Source organism: Phocoena sinus, chromosome 12 (genome assembly GCF_008692025.1).
Source record: "Phocoena sinus isolate mPhoSin1 chromosome 12, mPhoSin1.pri, whole genome shotgun sequence".
NCBI lineage: Eukaryota > Metazoa > Chordata > Mammalia > Artiodactyla > Phocoenidae > Phocoena > Phocoena sinus.
In genome coordinates this window covers 42,321,389-42,340,705 of record NC_045774.1, presented here as the reverse complement: position 1 = coordinate 42,340,705, position 19,317 = coordinate 42,321,389, and the positions used below count along the sequence as shown (strand labels likewise).

At 37.4% G+C, this 19,317-nt stretch overlaps 1 protein-coding gene across 1 annotated transcript in view; it reads right to left on the bottom strand.

Moving 5' to 3' along the window:
* Window positions 1–19,317, bottom strand: part of CEP85L (centrosomal protein 85 like) — a 161,968-nt gene that overhangs the window by 27,383 nt on the left and 115,268 nt on the right. Inside the window, exons 6-7 of the mRNA XM_032651320.1 lie at window positions 9,043–9,222; window positions 2,119–2,271 (exon numbers count right to left, since the gene is read on the bottom strand). Coding sequence (XP_032507211.1) covers window positions 2,119–2,271; window positions 9,043–9,222 — 333 coding nt within the window. The remainder of the gene's footprint in view (window positions 1–2,118; window positions 2,272–9,042; window positions 9,223–19,317) is intronic.

The following is a 19,317-nucleotide window of genomic DNA, read 5'->3' as shown; positions in this document are numbered from 1 at the left end:
ATTAATAGACTTATGGTTAAAATTACACTATCTTCATTTCATGGATAGCACTTAACACTTTATCTCTTCCTTTGTGTAAAGGGAGCTGAGAGAATGAGATTATGGAGAAGAGGAGAATAGGGTCAGAAATTTCTAGAAGACAGAGAAAAGTGAATGATCTCAATTTGGGGATATTTTTAAAATTTTAATTGTGGCAAAATATACCTAACACAAAATTCACCATCCTAACCATTTTTAAGTGTACAGTTCAGTAGAGTTAAGTACATTCACTTTGTTGTAAACTAATCACCAGAACTCTTTTCATCTTTCAAAACAAACTCTCTACCCATCTACTTCTCTGTCCATCTACCTCTCCCCTCAACCCCTGGCAATCACCCTTTGACCTTCTGTCTCTATGAATTTGACTACTTTAGGTATCTCATACCTATTTTTCTTTATCTTTACTCTATTTATCTTTGCTTTTTTTCTTTTTTTTAAATTAAATGTCTCCTTTTCAATTCCTAAAATAATTACTGTAATCATTTTTTAAAATTTTATTTTATTTAATTTTTTATACAGCAGGTTCTTATTAGTTACCCATCTTATACATATGCCAATCCCAATATTTATCTTTGTGATTGGCTTATTTCACTTAGCGGAACGTCCACAGGTTCACCCATGTTGTAGCATGTGTCAGAAAGTCCTTCCTTTTTAAGGCTATATTGTGTGTATACTCACGGTTTGCTCATCCATTCACCCACTGATGGACACTTGAGGTACCGTTTGGCTATTGTAAATAATGCTGTTATGAACATGCATTGTGAATAAACACCTGTTTGAGACTCTGCTTTCAATTATTTTTAGCATATACCCAGAGGTGGAATTCGTGGAGCATATGGTAATTCTATTTTTAATATTTCTGAGGAACCATCATATGGTTTTCAATAGTGGCTACACCATATTACATTACCACCAACAGTGCCTGAGGGATTATAATTTCTCCACATCATCACCAATGCTTGTTACTTTCTGTTTTTTTAGATATTAGCCATCCTAATGGGTGTACTGTGGTATGAACACATGTTTTAAAATCTATAGTCCTCTCTGTTCCTGCTCAAGCTCCTGTGGGTCCTTCTTTAGTTCCTTCATGATATCACCCTCTGTTAGTTTTACAATTTATAAATTAATGTAAACAGAGATTGTATTATAGGTCTAGAGTCTACAGAATAATGATACTCCATGGATTAGATCAATGATTCTCAACTGGGAGTGATCTCCCTCCACTCACCCCAGCAGACATTTGGAAAAGTCTGCTGACATTTTTGGTTTAGGGGGAAGGGAAGAAGCAGCACTATTGGCATCCAGTAGGTGGAGGCCAGAAATGTTGTTAAGCATCCTTTAATGCACAGGACAGAATCCCACAACAAAAAATTACCTAACCACAAATGTCAAGAGTCCTAAAACTGAAAGTCCCATGATTAGTAAGATTTTGAGAAAAGACTGAAGAGTAGGTTTAATGGATTTACAAATAAGGCTTCAAGAGGATAGGCCTCACCAGAGTTAGTAGAAAGACTTTGGATGAGGTACTGCTAAGAAAGGAAAATGGCCAGAAGAGAAGTCAGAGGAGTGAATGGAGGTCATAGATTAAAGTATAAGAAAGAATTTATAGAAAGATTAAGAAGAATGATGAAAACAAAACAAGTATCTGGAAAGATGGTCAAAAAAAGGTCTTGTTAAGCCTTGGTGGATCCCACAGAATACTGGGAAAAGTCAGAACTGAGGTGCATGAGTGTGTGTGCATGCAGTGGGGTGTCACTGGTTTAGAAACTACCTTTTAGAGTAGAACAGTAAGTGAGAGAGTTAAGACAGGTTCATTAGGAAGGAAACCGCATATTAATTAAGGACAAGAAAGATCTATTCATGCTCAGATGAACAAAGTTTCTAATTAAAGTTAATCCTAAAAACAGCAATTAAGCACACAGATTTAACTTACAATTAGCCAAATATACAACTAAAATTTTAAATTATAAAAATTTACAAAATGAATGAAAAATTATAAAAATGAAATGTCTAAAGAGTCAACTTAAAAAAGAATATGTTTCCCTCTCATTTAAAGATCAGAATTTTATTTCATGTTACCTGTAGACTCTGACTCTGTACATCATCAAGAGTTGGAAGATCAGCCAGATACTTTTCTAAGGTCTCAATTCTTCTCTGCTTTTCTTTATTCTGTTCAGATTCCTTCTGGCACTTCTTTTTCAGGCTACTGATGTATCTATCTCTGGTTTTAAGCTAAAGAAAAAGATTATGAAGCTTCAGTGGTTTTGTCAAAAACCAGTAATATAAAAGCCAACATTCTAATCTTAGGCATCACTGAATTCACAAACTATTCCAGATATAGTTAACACCACTTCCAACTTAAGTATGATTTATCTTATTTCATAGATTCGAAGATTCACATTTTTTTCAAATTCTTGTATCATTGAAATCAAGAGTTTTGAAATTTTTATTTGATTTTACAATTGATGATATAAACTGCAGTCAGGCAGCGGTAATGATGTAGTTTTTATTGCCTGCACATGTGCAAATTTGGTCAAGGTTATTCATATCTTTGTCATTTCCACAGTATTATGTACATGTTGAAAGTGTGTTGAGTTTAAATCATATTTAAAATACCTTTGAAATATTACATTATAATTTGGCATTGAAAAATGTTATTGGGTACCCAGAAAGACAGTTTCAGGGAACAACTGAGAAATCAGTGAAGCAAGTATTCATCTCTGGAAGGATGACTTTAATTTCTTATTTATTGCAAAGTTATATGCAATGTTTTACGTGAATTAAGAAAGGAAGATATCTATAAGTAATTAAAGCTGTTTTGTTACTTACAGACTTACAAAGGAATCGCTTATCATGCACTAAAGCAAAGCAATCAAAGCCAGGGCACTCACCAAAATTACCAAATACTTAGGGACAAATAATGGGACTAGTGAGACTAATTCATACCTCAAGCAAGACTATTGTTAAGGCACTGTGTCAAACTGAACTTGTACTATATTCTCTTACTATACAAAATAAAGATGTGCCTTACCATTAATGTCATCTTAGGACTGATGAAATATGCTAATTGAACACCTACTATGGAATACATACAATTCATGATCTTTAGTAAATCCCAATTTCTGTAGGTTGAACCTCAGACTTTTATGTACTATTTTTTTTCACCTTTCCACCTGAAACATACGATCTTTAAATTTTGTAGATATACTATCTCTAAAGCTCTTTCATAATCAAGATCAATTAAAAACAATGTATATACAAATAGTTGCCTAAAAAGTAAACTCCAGACTCACATTTACTTTAATTTACCAGTCTTCCAAACATTTAACATTCTTTCAGAAGCTTACAGCGTTCTAAAATATCTTTACAGCCTTTTCTCATATTCACCAGGGAAAAAAGTACGAGTAATTAGTATAACGGATTACTCTTTCAAATTTTATTAAAGCTAATGCTTGTCCACAATCCAGTTTCTTTCATGCCTTATCTAACATATTTCAGGTCCAATGTATAAAAACTTTTATTAAAACAATTTCAATTGGAAAAACAAAACACAAAACAAATATACACTACCAAATGTAAAACCGATAGCTAGTGGGAAGCAGCCGCAGAGCACAGGGAGATCAGCTTGGTGCTTTGTGACCACCTAGAACGGTGGGATAGGAAGGGTGGGAGGGAGGGAGCCGCAAGAGGGAAGAGATATGGGGATATATGTATATGTATAGCTGATTCACTTTGTTATAAAGCAGAAACTAACACACCATTGTAAAGCAATTATACTCCAATAAAGATTTTAAAAAAAAAGAAAAAAAAACCCCAATTTCAATTGGAGAAACAAATGACATCGCATTTCATCTATTCATTCCATCAATAATGTTAGGATTCACTTAGGTCCTTGGGTAAGGAGTAACAATGGTAAAACAGACAAAACCTTTTTTTTTTTTTTTTTTTTTTTTTTTTGCGGTACGCGGGCCTCTCACTGCTGTGGCCCCTCCCGTCGCGGAGCACAGGCTCCGGACGCGCAGGCTCAGCAGCCACGGCTCACGGCCCCAGCCGCTCCGCGGCACGTGGGATCCTCCCGGACCGGGGCACGAACCCGCGTCCCCCGCATCGGCAGGCGGACTCTCAACCACTGCGCCACCAGGGAAGCCCTGGACAAAACCTTTTATTTGGGCTTTCTTAGGACTAAAATCAAGTATGCTGGTGTGACAATTTAACTTTTGATCTATCAGAACTCACAGACTGTTGGCCCTGGTCGTGACCTGAAAGACCATATAATCCTGCTCTTGCCTTAGCAAATGACCCTGTAAATTACAGAAGCAAACATAACTACCAGCCTATTTTTACTACATGCTCCCTAATTTACACTTAATTGTTTGTGTCTTAAATGTGACATAATTGTTTAAGTGACATAATTGTGTCCTCAAAAAGCAGCCACTGGAATAAGTTAGTCATGCTGTCTTCTATGCAAAGGTGTCCTAGGTTTCTTCTTTTTCTTTGGTCAATTCTCTTCTTTGCTATCATGTCAAGCTTGGTGCTCTGGATCACAAATCTCGGCCAACACTCTCCTGTTGGATACCATCTCTGTTATCTGTGGCCACAAGCTGATCACACATAATTACTGGATCTTTTTTGTTTATTTTTTCCAGCCCTGCTCACTGATGAGAAGCTCTTTATTTTTTGTTTTCTTTAACTTCCAAGTTTTATGTTGTTGCAGATTAGCAGATTAACAGAGGTTACTGAATTCTGAACTCCAGTAATTACCTACAGGTAAATGAGGCACCACTAATAAATCTTTCCTATTCTAGTTATAAAAAGTTAAGTAAAATTTCAAGGAGGTATTATGCAATACTGAGATCATTCCTAGAAGGCAATTCCCCACTTCAGAAGAGGTTTACAAACAGATTTATTTTTCTTCATTTTAAATACAATTATTAGAACAAAATAGATTAGGGAGAAAGTGTTTTCCACTAAAATTTTTATAAATTATTATTAGAACCAAGGCATCAGCTGGAGAGTTAAATTGTCTTGAATTTTACTTCCAGCTTTTCAACAACTTCTATCTACATGCAACTGGACAAATTACTTAACTTTTCTCAAAATTTCAGTAACCTCATTTTTTTAAAAATGGGGTACAGTATATACCTCATAGGGTTTCTGTGACACTAGGACTGAATAAGAAAATGCATTTAATGTACATCAACGTACCATCTGGCACATAAAAGAAAGTGCTCAACAAAGAGTAACTTCCCTTGTTATTCTTACCACATTAAATGTTTTTCTGTCTTAGAATCAGTCTTGATCAGGGTTACTGAGACTAAATGCAGAAGGAAAACAATGCAATCTAATCTCATGTGGGCCCAGGGTGCTGTTTAGTTGATGCATTACCAATGAGTCTAATTTCCTAGCTTCTACACTCCCTTCAAGAACTCAGGTCATCTCCACGTCCTCTGACACAAAGTCTACCCTCTATATTAACCCCACTCCTCAAGGTCCACTGGTATAGACACGTCCATTCTTAATTGTCTCACTTCACAGAGAGGCTATTTCTCTTCTTTTCCAAGAGGAACTCTTCCACCTTGGCATCTGTTATCAACATTCTCCTATTTCTCCTTAGGAATTTGGTCCATCGTGCACCCATTCTGACATCTTCGATATCTCTAATTATTCTTTCCCTAGTCCTTTGTTGGGGTTATCTCATTCCCTTCTCTCCCTTTGTGGCAAAAATCACCTGAAAGCATTTGTTCATTCATTCATTCAATATGCCAGGGACCAGGGCTGGTGCTACATATGCTACAGTGACACATTCAGATACATCCCTGCCTTCACAAAACTTACAGAGATATATAAAAAACACAGCAACATTCAAATTTGTGCTGAGAACAAAATGCTTTAAGCATGTATAAGAAGCGGTTGGAGGGAAAATATATTTGAGACTTGATAAAATATTGATAAATAGGTGACTGGGGAGCAGGAAAAGAGAGCCAAGTAGTCATCAGGCAAAGAGGACACTTTATGTAAAGAACCTATACCAGAAACCAGGTCTGACCTGCTTAACAACTGTAAGACACTATACCAAGACACAGTGTACCAGAGGGAGACTGGAAGGGCCCAAGGCTATATAATTAGGCAGGCTCTTTCAGGTCACAGAAAATATTAAATTCTTATTTTAAAGACAATGAGATGGCATTAGTGGGTTTTAACCAAGTAAGAAAAATGACTGGATCTTCATTTTAAAAGGTTCATTCCTCCATACTATTAAGAATGGATTTGCAAGGCTGTGGAGCACCTGGAACTCTCACTCTCTGGTAGTGGAAGTGTTAAATGGTACACACACTTGGGAGGACTGGGGTAGTTTCTTATAAGTTAAACATCTACACTATGAACCAAATGACCTAGAAATTCCACTATTAGGAATTTATCCAAGAGAAATGAAAACCTATGTATACCAAATAAAGTCTAGTACAAGAATGTTCACAGCAGCCTTATTCATAATTTTCCCAAACTGCAAACAATCCAAATATCCACTAACAGGACAATAGATACATTGTGAGAGATCTATATAATGGAATGCAACTCAAGGATAGACAGGAACAGACTACTGATACATGCAACAACGTAAATAAATCTCAAAGATATTAAGGGAAAGAAAACACACACAAAAGAACATATATGGTATGACTCCATTTATACAAAGTCCAAGAAGACTCAGAACTAATCTACAGTGATAAAAAAGTGTTTCGGGGACCTCCCTGGTGGCGCAGTGGTTAGGAATCCATCTGCCAGTGCAGGGGACACAGGTTTGAGTGCTGGTCCAGGAAGATCCCACATGCCGCAGAGCAACTAAGCCTGTGTGCCACAACTACTGAGCCTGTGCTCTAGAGCCCGCTAGCCACGACTACTGAGCCCACATGCCACAACTACTGAAGCCCGTGCGCCTAGAGCCCGTGCTCCGCAACGAGAAGCCACTGCAATGAGAAGCCCGCCCACCACAACGAAGAGTAGCCCCCACTTGCCGCAGCTAGAGAAAGCCCGCGTGCAGCAATGAAAACCCAATGCAGCCAAAAATAAATAAATAAATAATAAATAAAATTTATTTAAAAAAAAAGTGTTTCAGGGAAGGAAATAAGACTGACTAGAAAGAAGCACAAGGGAACTTCTTGGACAACTGAAATGTTTATGATCTCATTTTAGATAGTGGTTATATGGGTATACAGTTGACCTTTGAACAACAAGGGGGTTGGGTTGCTGACCCTCCATGCAGTATACAACTTACAGTCGACCCTCTGTATCTGCTTTTTCCTCCACATCCTCAGATCCTCAAATTGTGTAGTATTTACTACTGAATAAAATCTATGTATAAGTGACCTGCACAGTTAACCCATGTTGTTAAAGGGTCGACTGTATACTATTAGCAATATTCATAAAAACTGAACACCCAAGATCTGCACACTTGACTGTATGCAAATTATGCTTCAATCTTTAAAAGTATAATAAATAAAATACATAGAATTACAACAAGAACAAAAGTGATTGAGGAGAACAGGTAGACTGGGCAAGGGTGAATTCAGAGACACCAATGAAGAGGCCATTACAAAAGCTTTGCCAAGAGCTAAGAACCTGGACTAGGCTGGTAGTGTTGGACAGGTTTTGTATATATTTAGAAGACAGGCTTGATTAACTTAGTAAGAGTTTCTAGCATGAGTAACTGAATACACAGCAATGAACATTGAAGAAAATGTTGTTTTATGTCGTTTGAGAATAGGGCAGTCAGAAGGCAAAATTAAGAACTGATTTTAGACATGAGAAGTCTGAAGTATTTTGAAGACATCCAATTAGGAGCTGTCTGATAGGTAGGTAACATATAAACTGATTTTATTAAGCAATACACATGAAAAATAATAAAAGATGAGAAAAATTTAGATAAAACATAAAAATATATTTTAAAAACCACATCCACTGAATCGTCACAATTTTCACACAATCTTTTAATTAACAAGTTTCAGGTGAGAAAACATTTTAATCCCTCCCACTTATGTACGACCGATGGATATTTCCATAGCTCCCTCCAGATTGTGGTATTAGATAAGGCCCAAAAAATACACAAAAGAAACAAGAAACAGTACCTGTTTCAAGGTACTTTCAAGTTAGCCACAATAAAATACATCATATAGCTGAGAAAGAGAAACCATGTAAAATTTGTCAGTTTTTTGGAAGATAAAAATTTTAGCTCGTGTGTGTGTGTGTGTGTGTGTACTGACTCAAAAATGTCAATGAGCTCTCAATTGATAGCTCCAAACCTGCCTACAGAAATCATGGTGATGCCTCAAGATGACTTGAAGGGAAGGTTAGTTAATAGAATAATAAGCTGGGTATAACAAGAGAAATCTAAAACCAATTCTGCAACTAAGTAGTAGCTTAAGGATCTATGCCTCTTCAATAAATCAGAGCTAGCATGTATCCTTATCTTACTTGATCTTTAATGATACTATAATGGAATGAGATGAAGTCTGTGAAAATACTGTAATAAAGGCAGAAAGGTCAAATAAATGGATAGATGTATTGTGTATATAGAGGTATCTGGCTTTCAGCTACTTATTCTGAATCAAGGGCTTCAGCTTAAATAACGTGAAGTCATGTGCTTCTGAAAGAAGGACCACTTTCATTTCATTTACCAATCCTTCATATCCCACATTACAAAGACACAGGGCCCAAAAAGGAAAAGGAGAACAGTTACTGGTGTCACATCTCAGTGTAGACAACTAACTTTATAAAAATCTTTACTATTACTTAGAAAGACATAATATAATACGCAGTGGTATTTTTATCTCTCAAAAAAAATGCCTGGATTTTTGTAGATAGCACAGGGTTTCTCAAAAGTTACTGTAAAACTAATCACTTCAATGTAAATAAAACCTGGTATGACACCTGGCATAGAGTAGATGACAAAAAAATCATGTTGAAGGAATGCCCTTGACCCAATTCAACTTTATTAAAAATACCTACCTTTTCCTCCAGTTTCTTCTTCTCTTCACTAAATTGGCTTATTCTTTGTTTTAGAAACTGATTGAGCTGTAAAACCTCTTTCTCAGTAGATGCAAGCTTTTGCTCAAGCTCCTCTTGCTGGGAATGGGATGTTGACTGGTCTGAAAATGGAGTCTGGAGGGAAGTACTCTCATACTGTGGCTATTCAGAAAGAAAAAAAACATAGGTAAGACTTTAAAAGTTTACCTGTCTTGAATAAATGGAAAGAAATTAGAAATGAGGTACCTACAGTACAAAGAGCACAAACAGCCTTTAATGACAGACCTTGGCATAAATCCCAGCTCTCCTGCGTCCTAGTTTTGTGCCATGATCAATTCAAATTGCTTACCAACAACAAGTTATGTAAAGTTCCTAGCACACAGCAGAAGCTTAATAAAAAGCAGTTATTATCTGGTTAAAAAGTATCAGAGTATAAAAAGTACATTATAAAGAAGTGAAATCTCAGGGGAAATAAATAAAAACTAAAGAAATATTTCCTCACAGGTGATCATTTTTTAGCTAATATTAAACTCAGTAAGTATTAATAGAGTGCTTCCCCTAACTAGAAACTAAGGTCCATGAAATCAGGAATTTCTGTCCATCTTAGCTGCTCTTATATCCCTATTTCATAGAGCAGTGACTGGCACAAAATAAATGTTAAAAAATAACTGCTTAATGAATAAATGTATTATTCTTTTCATGAGCAAGGTTTTGAAGGAGAGTCAGACAAAATCTCTTCCCTCCCCTTCCCCCTGCAGCATTACAACCTGGAAGAGGAGGGCAGGAAATACAAATATTTCCTCAAATTAGAATGTGATACCACCAAAGTAATGTGAAAGTAAAGAAATAGATTACTTTTCTATTTACTAAGCACATATGTTAGGCATTGTGTACAGGGGAGTCAACAGTTAATAAAACAAGGTCCCACCAGTTTAATAAAATGTCACACACAAAAAGACAACAAAAACTGCCTAAGTGCTAAGATAGCTGTATGTGTAGTAGCTATAGAATGGCTTTATAGAAGTGAACTTGAACTAGGCCTTGAAGAACTTATACTTTTTCAAAAGGTAGAGATGCAATTCAAAAATTATATACACGGTATGGTACTGGCACAAAAACAGACGCATAAATCAGTGGCACAGAATACAGAGCCCAGAAAAGAACCCACACTTATATGGTCAATTAATCTACAACATAGGAGGCAAGAATATACAACAGGGGAAAAAACAGCTTCTTCAATAAATGGTGTTGGGAAAACTGGACAGCTATATGCAAAAGAATCAAACTGGATACTTTCTCACACCATATAAAAAATAAACTCAAAATGGATTAAAGACTTAAAATGTAAGACCTGAAATCATAAAACTCCTAGAAGAAAACACAGGCAGTACACTCTTTGATATCAGTTTTGGCAGTTTTAGGGGGATTATGTCTCCCCAGCAAGGGCAACAAAAGCAAAAATAAACAAATGGGACTAAATCAAACTAAAAAGCCTTTGCACTATGAAGGAAACTATCAACAACAAAAAGGCCATCTACTGAATGAGAGAAGATAAATGGCAAATGATTTATCTGATAAGGGGTTAATATCCAAAATATACGAAGGACTCATACAATTCAACATCAAAAAATAAATAAAAAATGGACAGAGGACCTGAAAAAACATTTTTTCAAAGAAGACATACAGATGGCCAACAGGCACATGAAAAGATGCTCAACATCACTAATCGTAGGGGAAATGCAAATCAAAACCACAGTGAGATACAACCTCACACCTATCAGAATGGCTATCATCAGAAAGACAACAAATAACAATAAAGTGTTGGCCAGGATGCAGAGAAAAAGAACCCTCATGTGCTGTTAGTGGGAACGCAAACTGGTGCAGCCACTATGGAAAACAGTAGGTCAGTTTCTCAAAAAATTAGAAATAGAACTATTATATGATCAAGCAATTCCACTCCTGGGTATTTATCTGAAGAAAACAAAAACACTTAATTTGAAAAGATATATGCAACCCTATGTTCACTGCAGCAGTGAACAACAGCCAAGCTATGGAAGCAAGCTACGTGCCTATGGATAGATGAATGTATAAAGAAGAGGTGATATCTATATCTATCTATCTATCCTTCCAACAGAATATTACTCAGATATAATGTAAGATGAAATCTTGCTATTTGCGACAATATGGATGGACCTAGAGGGTATTATTATGCTAAGTGAAGTTAAGTCAGACAGAGAAAGACAAATACCATATGATTTTGCTTATACACGGAATTTAAAAAACAAAACAAATGCACAAACATAACAAAACAGAAATAGTCATAGATACAGAGAACAAACAGGTGAGGGAGATGAAGAGGTACAAACTTCTAGTTACAAAATCAATGAGTCACAGGTATGAAATGTGCAGTGTGGGGAACATGGTCAATAATACTGGAATATCTTTGTATGGTGACAGGATGTAACGAGACTCAGTGTGGTGATCATTCTGTCATGTACAGAAATACTGAATCAATATGTTGTGCACCAGGAACTAACATAATACTGTAGGTCAATTACACTTCAAAAACAAACAAACTCATAGAAAAAAAGAGATCAGATCTGTGGTTACCAGAGGCAGGGGTGGGGGAAGGGGAAGTGGATGAAGGGGGTCAAAAGGTACAAACCTCCAGTACTAGGGATGTAACGGACAACATGATAAACATAATTAACACTGCTGTATGCTATATATGAAAGTTGTTAAGAAAGTGAATCCTAAGAATTCTCATCACAAGGAAAAAATATGTTTTTTTCTTTTTCTTTTATTCTGTATTTGTATGAGATGGTGGATGTTCACTAAACTTACTGTGGTAATCATTTCATGATGCATGAAGGTCAAATCATTATGCTATACACCTTAAATTTATACAGTGCTGTATGTCAATTATATCTCCATAAAACTGGAAGGAAAAAAATTTTGATTATATAAACAGCATTCATCATGTGCATGGTATTTCAAAGATAACCGACTCAGGCACTGCCCTTTACAAACTCAAATTCTAATCAGAAGCATAAGAGAAACCCTTAGATAATTATATACAGGATACAATATAGTATGGCAGCCAAAGAAAAGCCATCTTCAGTACAAAGTGTTGGAAGGTGGGAGGATAAATGAAAAGGGCATGGGGAGAATGAGGGAAAAGGCTTTACTGGAAAGGTGGCTTTTGGAACAGACTTTGAAAATAAGGAGGATTCTGGCAGGAACAGAGAAAGGAAGAAAAGCATTCCAGAAAGAACATTTTAAAAAGGTAAAAGACAGAATATATGCACAGAGTACCCATAAAGTTTAGGTTACAAGAGGGGGGAATATAAGAGAAAATTAAAACATCTACGTGAGACCATACTTTAGAATCACAAGGTTCAGAATTCAACCTTAATGCATAGGAAATGGGAATCCGGTGATGGTTCTAGAACAAGAAAGTAACATGTTTAAGAAGTCTGTGAACTCTGTTTTGTAAATCTCTGTATTCCCTAGCACTCACCATAGTGTGTAAACTCTTAGTAACTTTAGATTAAAGGGAAAAGAAAAGAAGAAAAAGGACAAGACAGAACTATAACAATTGGAAGTAATGAACAAGATGAATTAAAGGATATGGTGAATGGATATGAATATATCACTTTAAGAAATTATCCTAACCTATTTAGCTGAAAAAACCAAGGAGCTAAACAAGAATATTGAGAACAGAAGGAAGAAGCTCTGGAAGCAGAAATGAGAGGATTCAGAGAAAATTATTTTTTAAGGTGTGAATGGACAAGAAATGTTAAAGATAACTAAAGGTTTGAAATTCTGAGTCTAAGTAACAGGGAAGACCATATTCTGAGCAGAGGTAAGTAGGTCATGTGGGAGAACAGGTTTAAGCAAACGTACTTAATTACAATTAGAGCCTATTGATATTAAGATGCCAGTTAGTATCAATTTAATATTAAGATACAAATATATATGAACATCAGGCAAAGAGATGGGTCTAGAACCCAGAAAAATGGCCAGGATAGGCTAGGAAACTGTAAAAAAGTGAATACAGATTTACAATTTCCCATCAGGCATATAATGAGCTCAGAAATTGCCAACCTGTTTTACCGACAAGTGAAAAGCTGAACAAACTGAAAAATCAACGACTCTTCTTAGATCTGTCAGTGAAGTGAGGTTATCGGGCAAACTGCAACCCCCAAAATTGGAGAAACAGGCAAATAAAGAAAATCACACTTACTGGATCAGAATTATCCATGGGAACCAGTGCTGAAGTAGGAAAACCAGAACTGTAATTGATGAATTTGTGGAGGCTCAGAGTGAAGGTCTGAGAATCAAAATCTCCAGGGGCACCCAGTCATAGGGGACACCCAATATTCTTGAATTATACCACTAGAAGCTCTACCAGGTCCTCACAATGAATCCCTTTGTGCTTCCAGCAGAGGGAGGAGAAAAGAAACCATTCTGAAATGCCAAAGCTCTATGTTCTTCTTAACAAGGCCTGTCCTCAGGAGAAACTACTTTACCAGAGACTAACCTACCTAGAAGGGAACTAACATACCTAGAAGGAAAAAATCCCAAACCAGCTCCCTCTAGCCTTCCACATGGGGGAAGAGTTAATATCCAACTCAGTTGCCTCTAGCCATCCTGTCCTACCTAAGGGTGGGAAAGAAAAAACTAAGAAGCACTGGTGAAGTTCACAGTCCAGGAGCACAGGCTCACGAAAAGACTAAGTCAGAGGGCCAGAGAATGCTTCCCCTGCCCCACACCCTACCATGACATTACTAAAGTCCTACTTACCACACTTCCTTTTATCAGTACATCTGGAGAGACTGAACAAGCATTAGAACTAGAGTCAGATATGTCACAGATGTTGGAATTATCAGAACAGACATTTTTTAAAATGTCTATGATTAATATGCTTAAGGGCTTTACTGCTGAAGTAGACAACATTCAAGAACAGATGGATAATATAAGAACAGAGCCGGAAAGACTATAAAAGAAACTCTAGAGACAAAAAACCCTGAAACAGAATGTCTTTGATGTGGTTATCAGTAGACTGGACCTGGCGCAGGAACCAATCTGAGCTTGAGGATATGATAGCAGAAACTTCTAAAACTTAAGAGCAAAGAGGAAAAAGATTGGAAAAAATGGAAGAGAATATCCAAGAGTTGTGAGATAACTACAAAACTTGTAATATACATCTTATGGGAACACCACAAGGAAAAGAGAGAAAGAAAACAGCAATATTTTAAACAATATGATTTGAGAATTTCCCCAAATGGTCACATACCACACCTCAGATCCAGGAAGCTCAGAGAACACCAAGCAGAATAAATGCCCCCAAACTACACTTAAGCATATCATATTTAAATTTTTGAAAATAAAAGATTAAAAAAATTGTGAAAGAAACCAGAGGAGAAAATACCTTACCTACAGACAGGAAAAGATAAGAGCTTTATACAACTTCTCAGAAACCATGCGAGCAAAAAGAGAGTGGAGTGAAATATATGAAAGTCAGGCACTTTCTTTCCTATATAACAGCAATGAACAAGTGTAATTTGAAACTAAAAACATTACCATTTACATTAGCACCCTCAAAAACATAATACTATAAATCTAACAAAATGTGTATATACAAGATCTATACAAGGAATACTACAAAACTCTGATCAAAGATATCAAAGAAGGACAAAATAAATGAAGAGATATTCCCTGTTCATGGACAGACTCAGTATGGTCAAGATGTCAAGTTCTTCCCAACTTGATCTATAGATTCGATGCAATTTCAATAAAAATCCCAGCAAGTTATTTTGTGGATAGTGACAAGCTGATTCTAAAGTTTATACGGAAAAACAAAAGCTCCAGAATGGTCAATATAATACTTAAGGAGATGAAGCAACCAAGATGGAGGGCTGACACCCTGACTTCAAGACTTACAGTAAAGCTACAGTAATCAAGAATGTGTGGTATTGGGGAAAGAACAAACAAACAGGTCAATGGAACAGAATGCAGAGCCCAGAAATAGGTCCACATGAATACAGTCAACCAATCTAATGACAAAAGAGCAAAGGCAGTACAATGGAGCAAAAACAGTCTTTTCAACAAGTGATACTAGAACAAGTGAACAACCACATGCAAAAAAAAAACCCCCAAAATATTCTAGACACAGACCTTACACCCTCCACAAAAATGAACTAGAGATTGGTTCAAGATGGCGGAGGAGAAGGCCATGCTCTCACTCCCTCTTGTGAGAGCACCAGAATCACAACTAACTGCTGAACAATCATCGACAGGAGGACACTGGAACTCACCAAAAAAGATACCCCACATCCAAAGACAAGGGAGAAGCCACAATGAGATGGTAGGAGGGGCGCAATCACAATAAAAGCAAATTCTGTAACTGCTGGGTAGGTGACTCACAAACTGGAGAACATTATACCACAGAAGTCTGCCCACTGGAGTGAAGGTTCTGAGCCCCATGTCAGGCTTCCCAACCTGGGGGTCTGGCAACGGAAGGAGGAATTACTAGAGAATCAGACTTTGAAGGCTAGCGAGATTTGATTACAGGACTTCGACAAGACTGGGGGAAACAGAGACTCCACTCTTGGAGGGCACACACAAAGTAGTGTGCTCATCGGGACCCAGGGAAAGGAGCAGTGACCCCATAGGAGACTGACCCAGACCTATGTGCTAGTGTTGGAGAGTCTCCTGCAGAGGCGGGGGTGGTGGTGGTGGTGGTGGTGGGGTCTTGGAAGTACTCCTTGGCATGAGCCCTCCCAGAGTCGGCCATTAGCCCCACCAAAGAGCCCAGTAGGGCTCCAGTGTTGGGTCGCCTCAGGCCAAACAACCAACAGGGACGGAACCCAGCCCCACCCATCAACAGACAAGTGGATTAAAGTTTTACTTAGCTCTGCCCACCAAAGCAACAGGCAGCTCTACCAACCACCAGTCCCTCCTATCAGGAAACTTGCACAAGCCTCTTGGATAGCCTCATCCACCAGAGGGCAGACAGCAGAAGCAAGAAGAACTACAATCCTGCAGCCTGTGCAACAAAAACCACATCCACAGAAAGACAGACAAGAGGAAAAGGCAGAGGGCTTTGTACCAGATGAAGGAACAAGATAAAACCCCCAAAACAACTAAAGAAGTGGAGATAGGCAACCTTCCAGAAAAAGAATTCAGAATAATGATAGCGATGATGATCCAGGACCTTGGAAAAAGAATGGAGGCAAAGATCAAGAAGATGCAAGAAATGTTTAACAAAGACCTAGAAGAATTAAAGAACAAACAAACAGAGATGAACAATACAATAACTGAAATGAAAACTACACTAGAAGGAATCAATAGCAGAATAACTGAGGCAGAAGAACGGATAAGTGACCTGGAAGACAGAATGGTGGAATTCACTGCTGTGGAACAGAATAAAGAAAAAAGAATAAAAACAGCCTAAGAGACCTCTGGGACAACATTACACACAACATTTGCATTACAGGGATCCCAGAAGGAGAAGAGAGAGAGAAAGGACCCGAGAAAATATCTGAAGAGATTATACTCAAAAACTTCTCTAACATGGGAAAGGAAATAGCCACCTAAGTCCAGGAAGCACAGCGAGTCCCATACAGGATAAACCCAAGGTGAAACACGCCAAGGCACATAGTAATCACATTGGCAAAAATTAAAGACAAAGAAAAATTATTGAGAGCAGCAAGGGAAAAATGACAAATAACATACAAGAGAGCTCCCGTAAGGTTAACACCTGATTTCTCAGCAGAAACTCTACAAGCCAGAAGGGAGTGCTGTGACATATTTAAAGTGATGAAATGGAAGAACCTACAACCAAGATTACTCTAGCTGGCAAGAATCTCATTCAGACTCGATGGAGAAATTAAAAACTTTACAGACAAGCAAATGCTAAGAGAATTCAGCACCACCAAACCAGCTCTACAACAAATGCTAAAGGAACTTCTCTAAGTGGGAAACACAAGAGAAGAAAAAGATCTACAAAAACAAACCCAAAACAATTAAGAAAATGGTTATAGGAACATACATATCAATAATGACCTTAAATGTGAATGGGTTAAATGCTCCAACCAAAAGACACAGGCTTGATGAATGGATACAAAAACAATGGATACAAAAACAAGCATATATATGCTGTCTACAAGAGAACCATTTCAGACCTAGGGACACATACAGACTGAGAGTGAGGGGATGGAAAAACATACTCCATGCAAATGGAAATCAAAACGAAGTTGGAGTAGCAATACTCATAACATATAAAATAGACATTAAAATAAAGAATGTTACAAGAGACAAGGAAGGACACTACACAATGATCAAGGGACCAATCCAAGAGGAAGATATAACAATTGTAAATATTTATGCACCAAACATAGGAGCACCTCAATACATAAGACAAATGCTAACAGCCTTAAAAGGGGAAATCGACAGTAACACATTCATAGTAGGGGACTTTAACACCCCACTTTCACCAATGGACAGATCATCCAAAATGGAAATAAATAAGGAAAAACAAGCTTTAAATAATACATTAAACAAGATGGACTTAATTGATATTTATAGGATATTCCACCCAAAAACAACAGAATACACATTTTTCTCAAGTGCTCATGGAACATTCTCCAGATAGATCATACCTTGGATCACAAATCTAGCCTTGGTAAATTTAAGAAAACTGAAATCGTATCAAGTATCTTTTCCGACCACAACGCTATGAGACTAGATACCAATTACAGGAAAACATCTGTAAAAAATAAAAACACATGGAAGCTAAACAATACACTACTTAATAACGAAGTGATCACTGAAGAAATCAAAGAGGTAATAAAAAAATACCTAGAAACAAATGACAATGGAGACACGATGATCCAAAACCTATGGGATGCAGCAAAAGCAGCTCTAAGACGGAAGTTTATACCAATACAATCCTACCTTAAGAAACAGGAAGCATTTCAAACAAACAACCTAACCTTGCACCTAAAGCAATTAGAGAAAGACGAACGAAATCCCCCAAATTTAGCAGAATGAAAAGTCATAAAAATCAAATCAGAAATAAATGAAAATGAAATGAAGGAAACGACAGCAAAGATAAATAAAACTAAAAGCTGGTTCTTTGAGAAGATAAACAAAATTGATAAACCATTAGCCAGACTTATCAAGAAAAACAGGGAGAAAACTCAAAGTAATAGAATTAGAAATGAAAAGGAGAAGTAACAAGTGACACTGCAGAAATACAAAAGGTCATGAGAGACTACTACAAGCAACTCTATGCCAATAAAATGGACAACCTGGAAGAAATGGACAAATTCTTAGAAATGCACAACCTGCCGAGACTCAACCAGGAAGAAATAGAAAATATGAACAGACCAATCACAAGCACTGAAATTGTGATTAAAAATCTTCCAATAGGGCTTCCCTGGTGGCGCAGTGGTTGGGAGTCCGCCTGCCGATGCAGGGGACACAGGTTTGTGCCCCAGTCCAGGAAGATTTCACATGCCGTGGAGCGGCTGGGCCCGTGAGCCATGGCCGCTGGGCCTGCACGTCCGGAGCCTATGCTCCGCAGCTGGAGAGGCCACAACCGTGAGAGGCCTGCGTACTGCAAAAAAAAAAAAACCAAAAAAATCTTCCAACAAAAGCCCAGGACCAGATGGCTTCACAGGTGAATTCTATCAAATCACTGAGAGAAGAGCTAACACCTACCCTTCTCAAACTCTTCCAAAATATAGCAGAGGGAGGAACACTCCCAAACTCATGCTATGAGTCCACCATCACCCTGATACTAAAACCAGACAAAGATGTCACAAAGAAAGAAAACAACAGGCCAATATCACTGATGAACACAGATGCAAAAATCCTCAACAAAATACTAGCAAACAGAATCCAACAGCACATTAAAAGGATCACACACCATGATCAAGTGGGGTTTATTCCAGGAATGCAAGGATTCTTCAATATATGCAAATCAATCAACGGGATACACCATATTAACAAATTGAAGGAGAAAAACCATATGATCATCTCAATAGATGCAGAGAAAGCTTTCGACAAAATTCAACGCCCATTTATGATAAAAACCCTGAAGAAAGTAGGCATAGAGGGAACTTTCCTCAACATAATAAAGGCCATACATGACAAACCCACAGCCAATACCATCCTCAATGTTGAAAAACTGAAACCATTTCCACTAAGATCAGGAACAAGGTGCCCACTCTCACCACTCTTATTCAA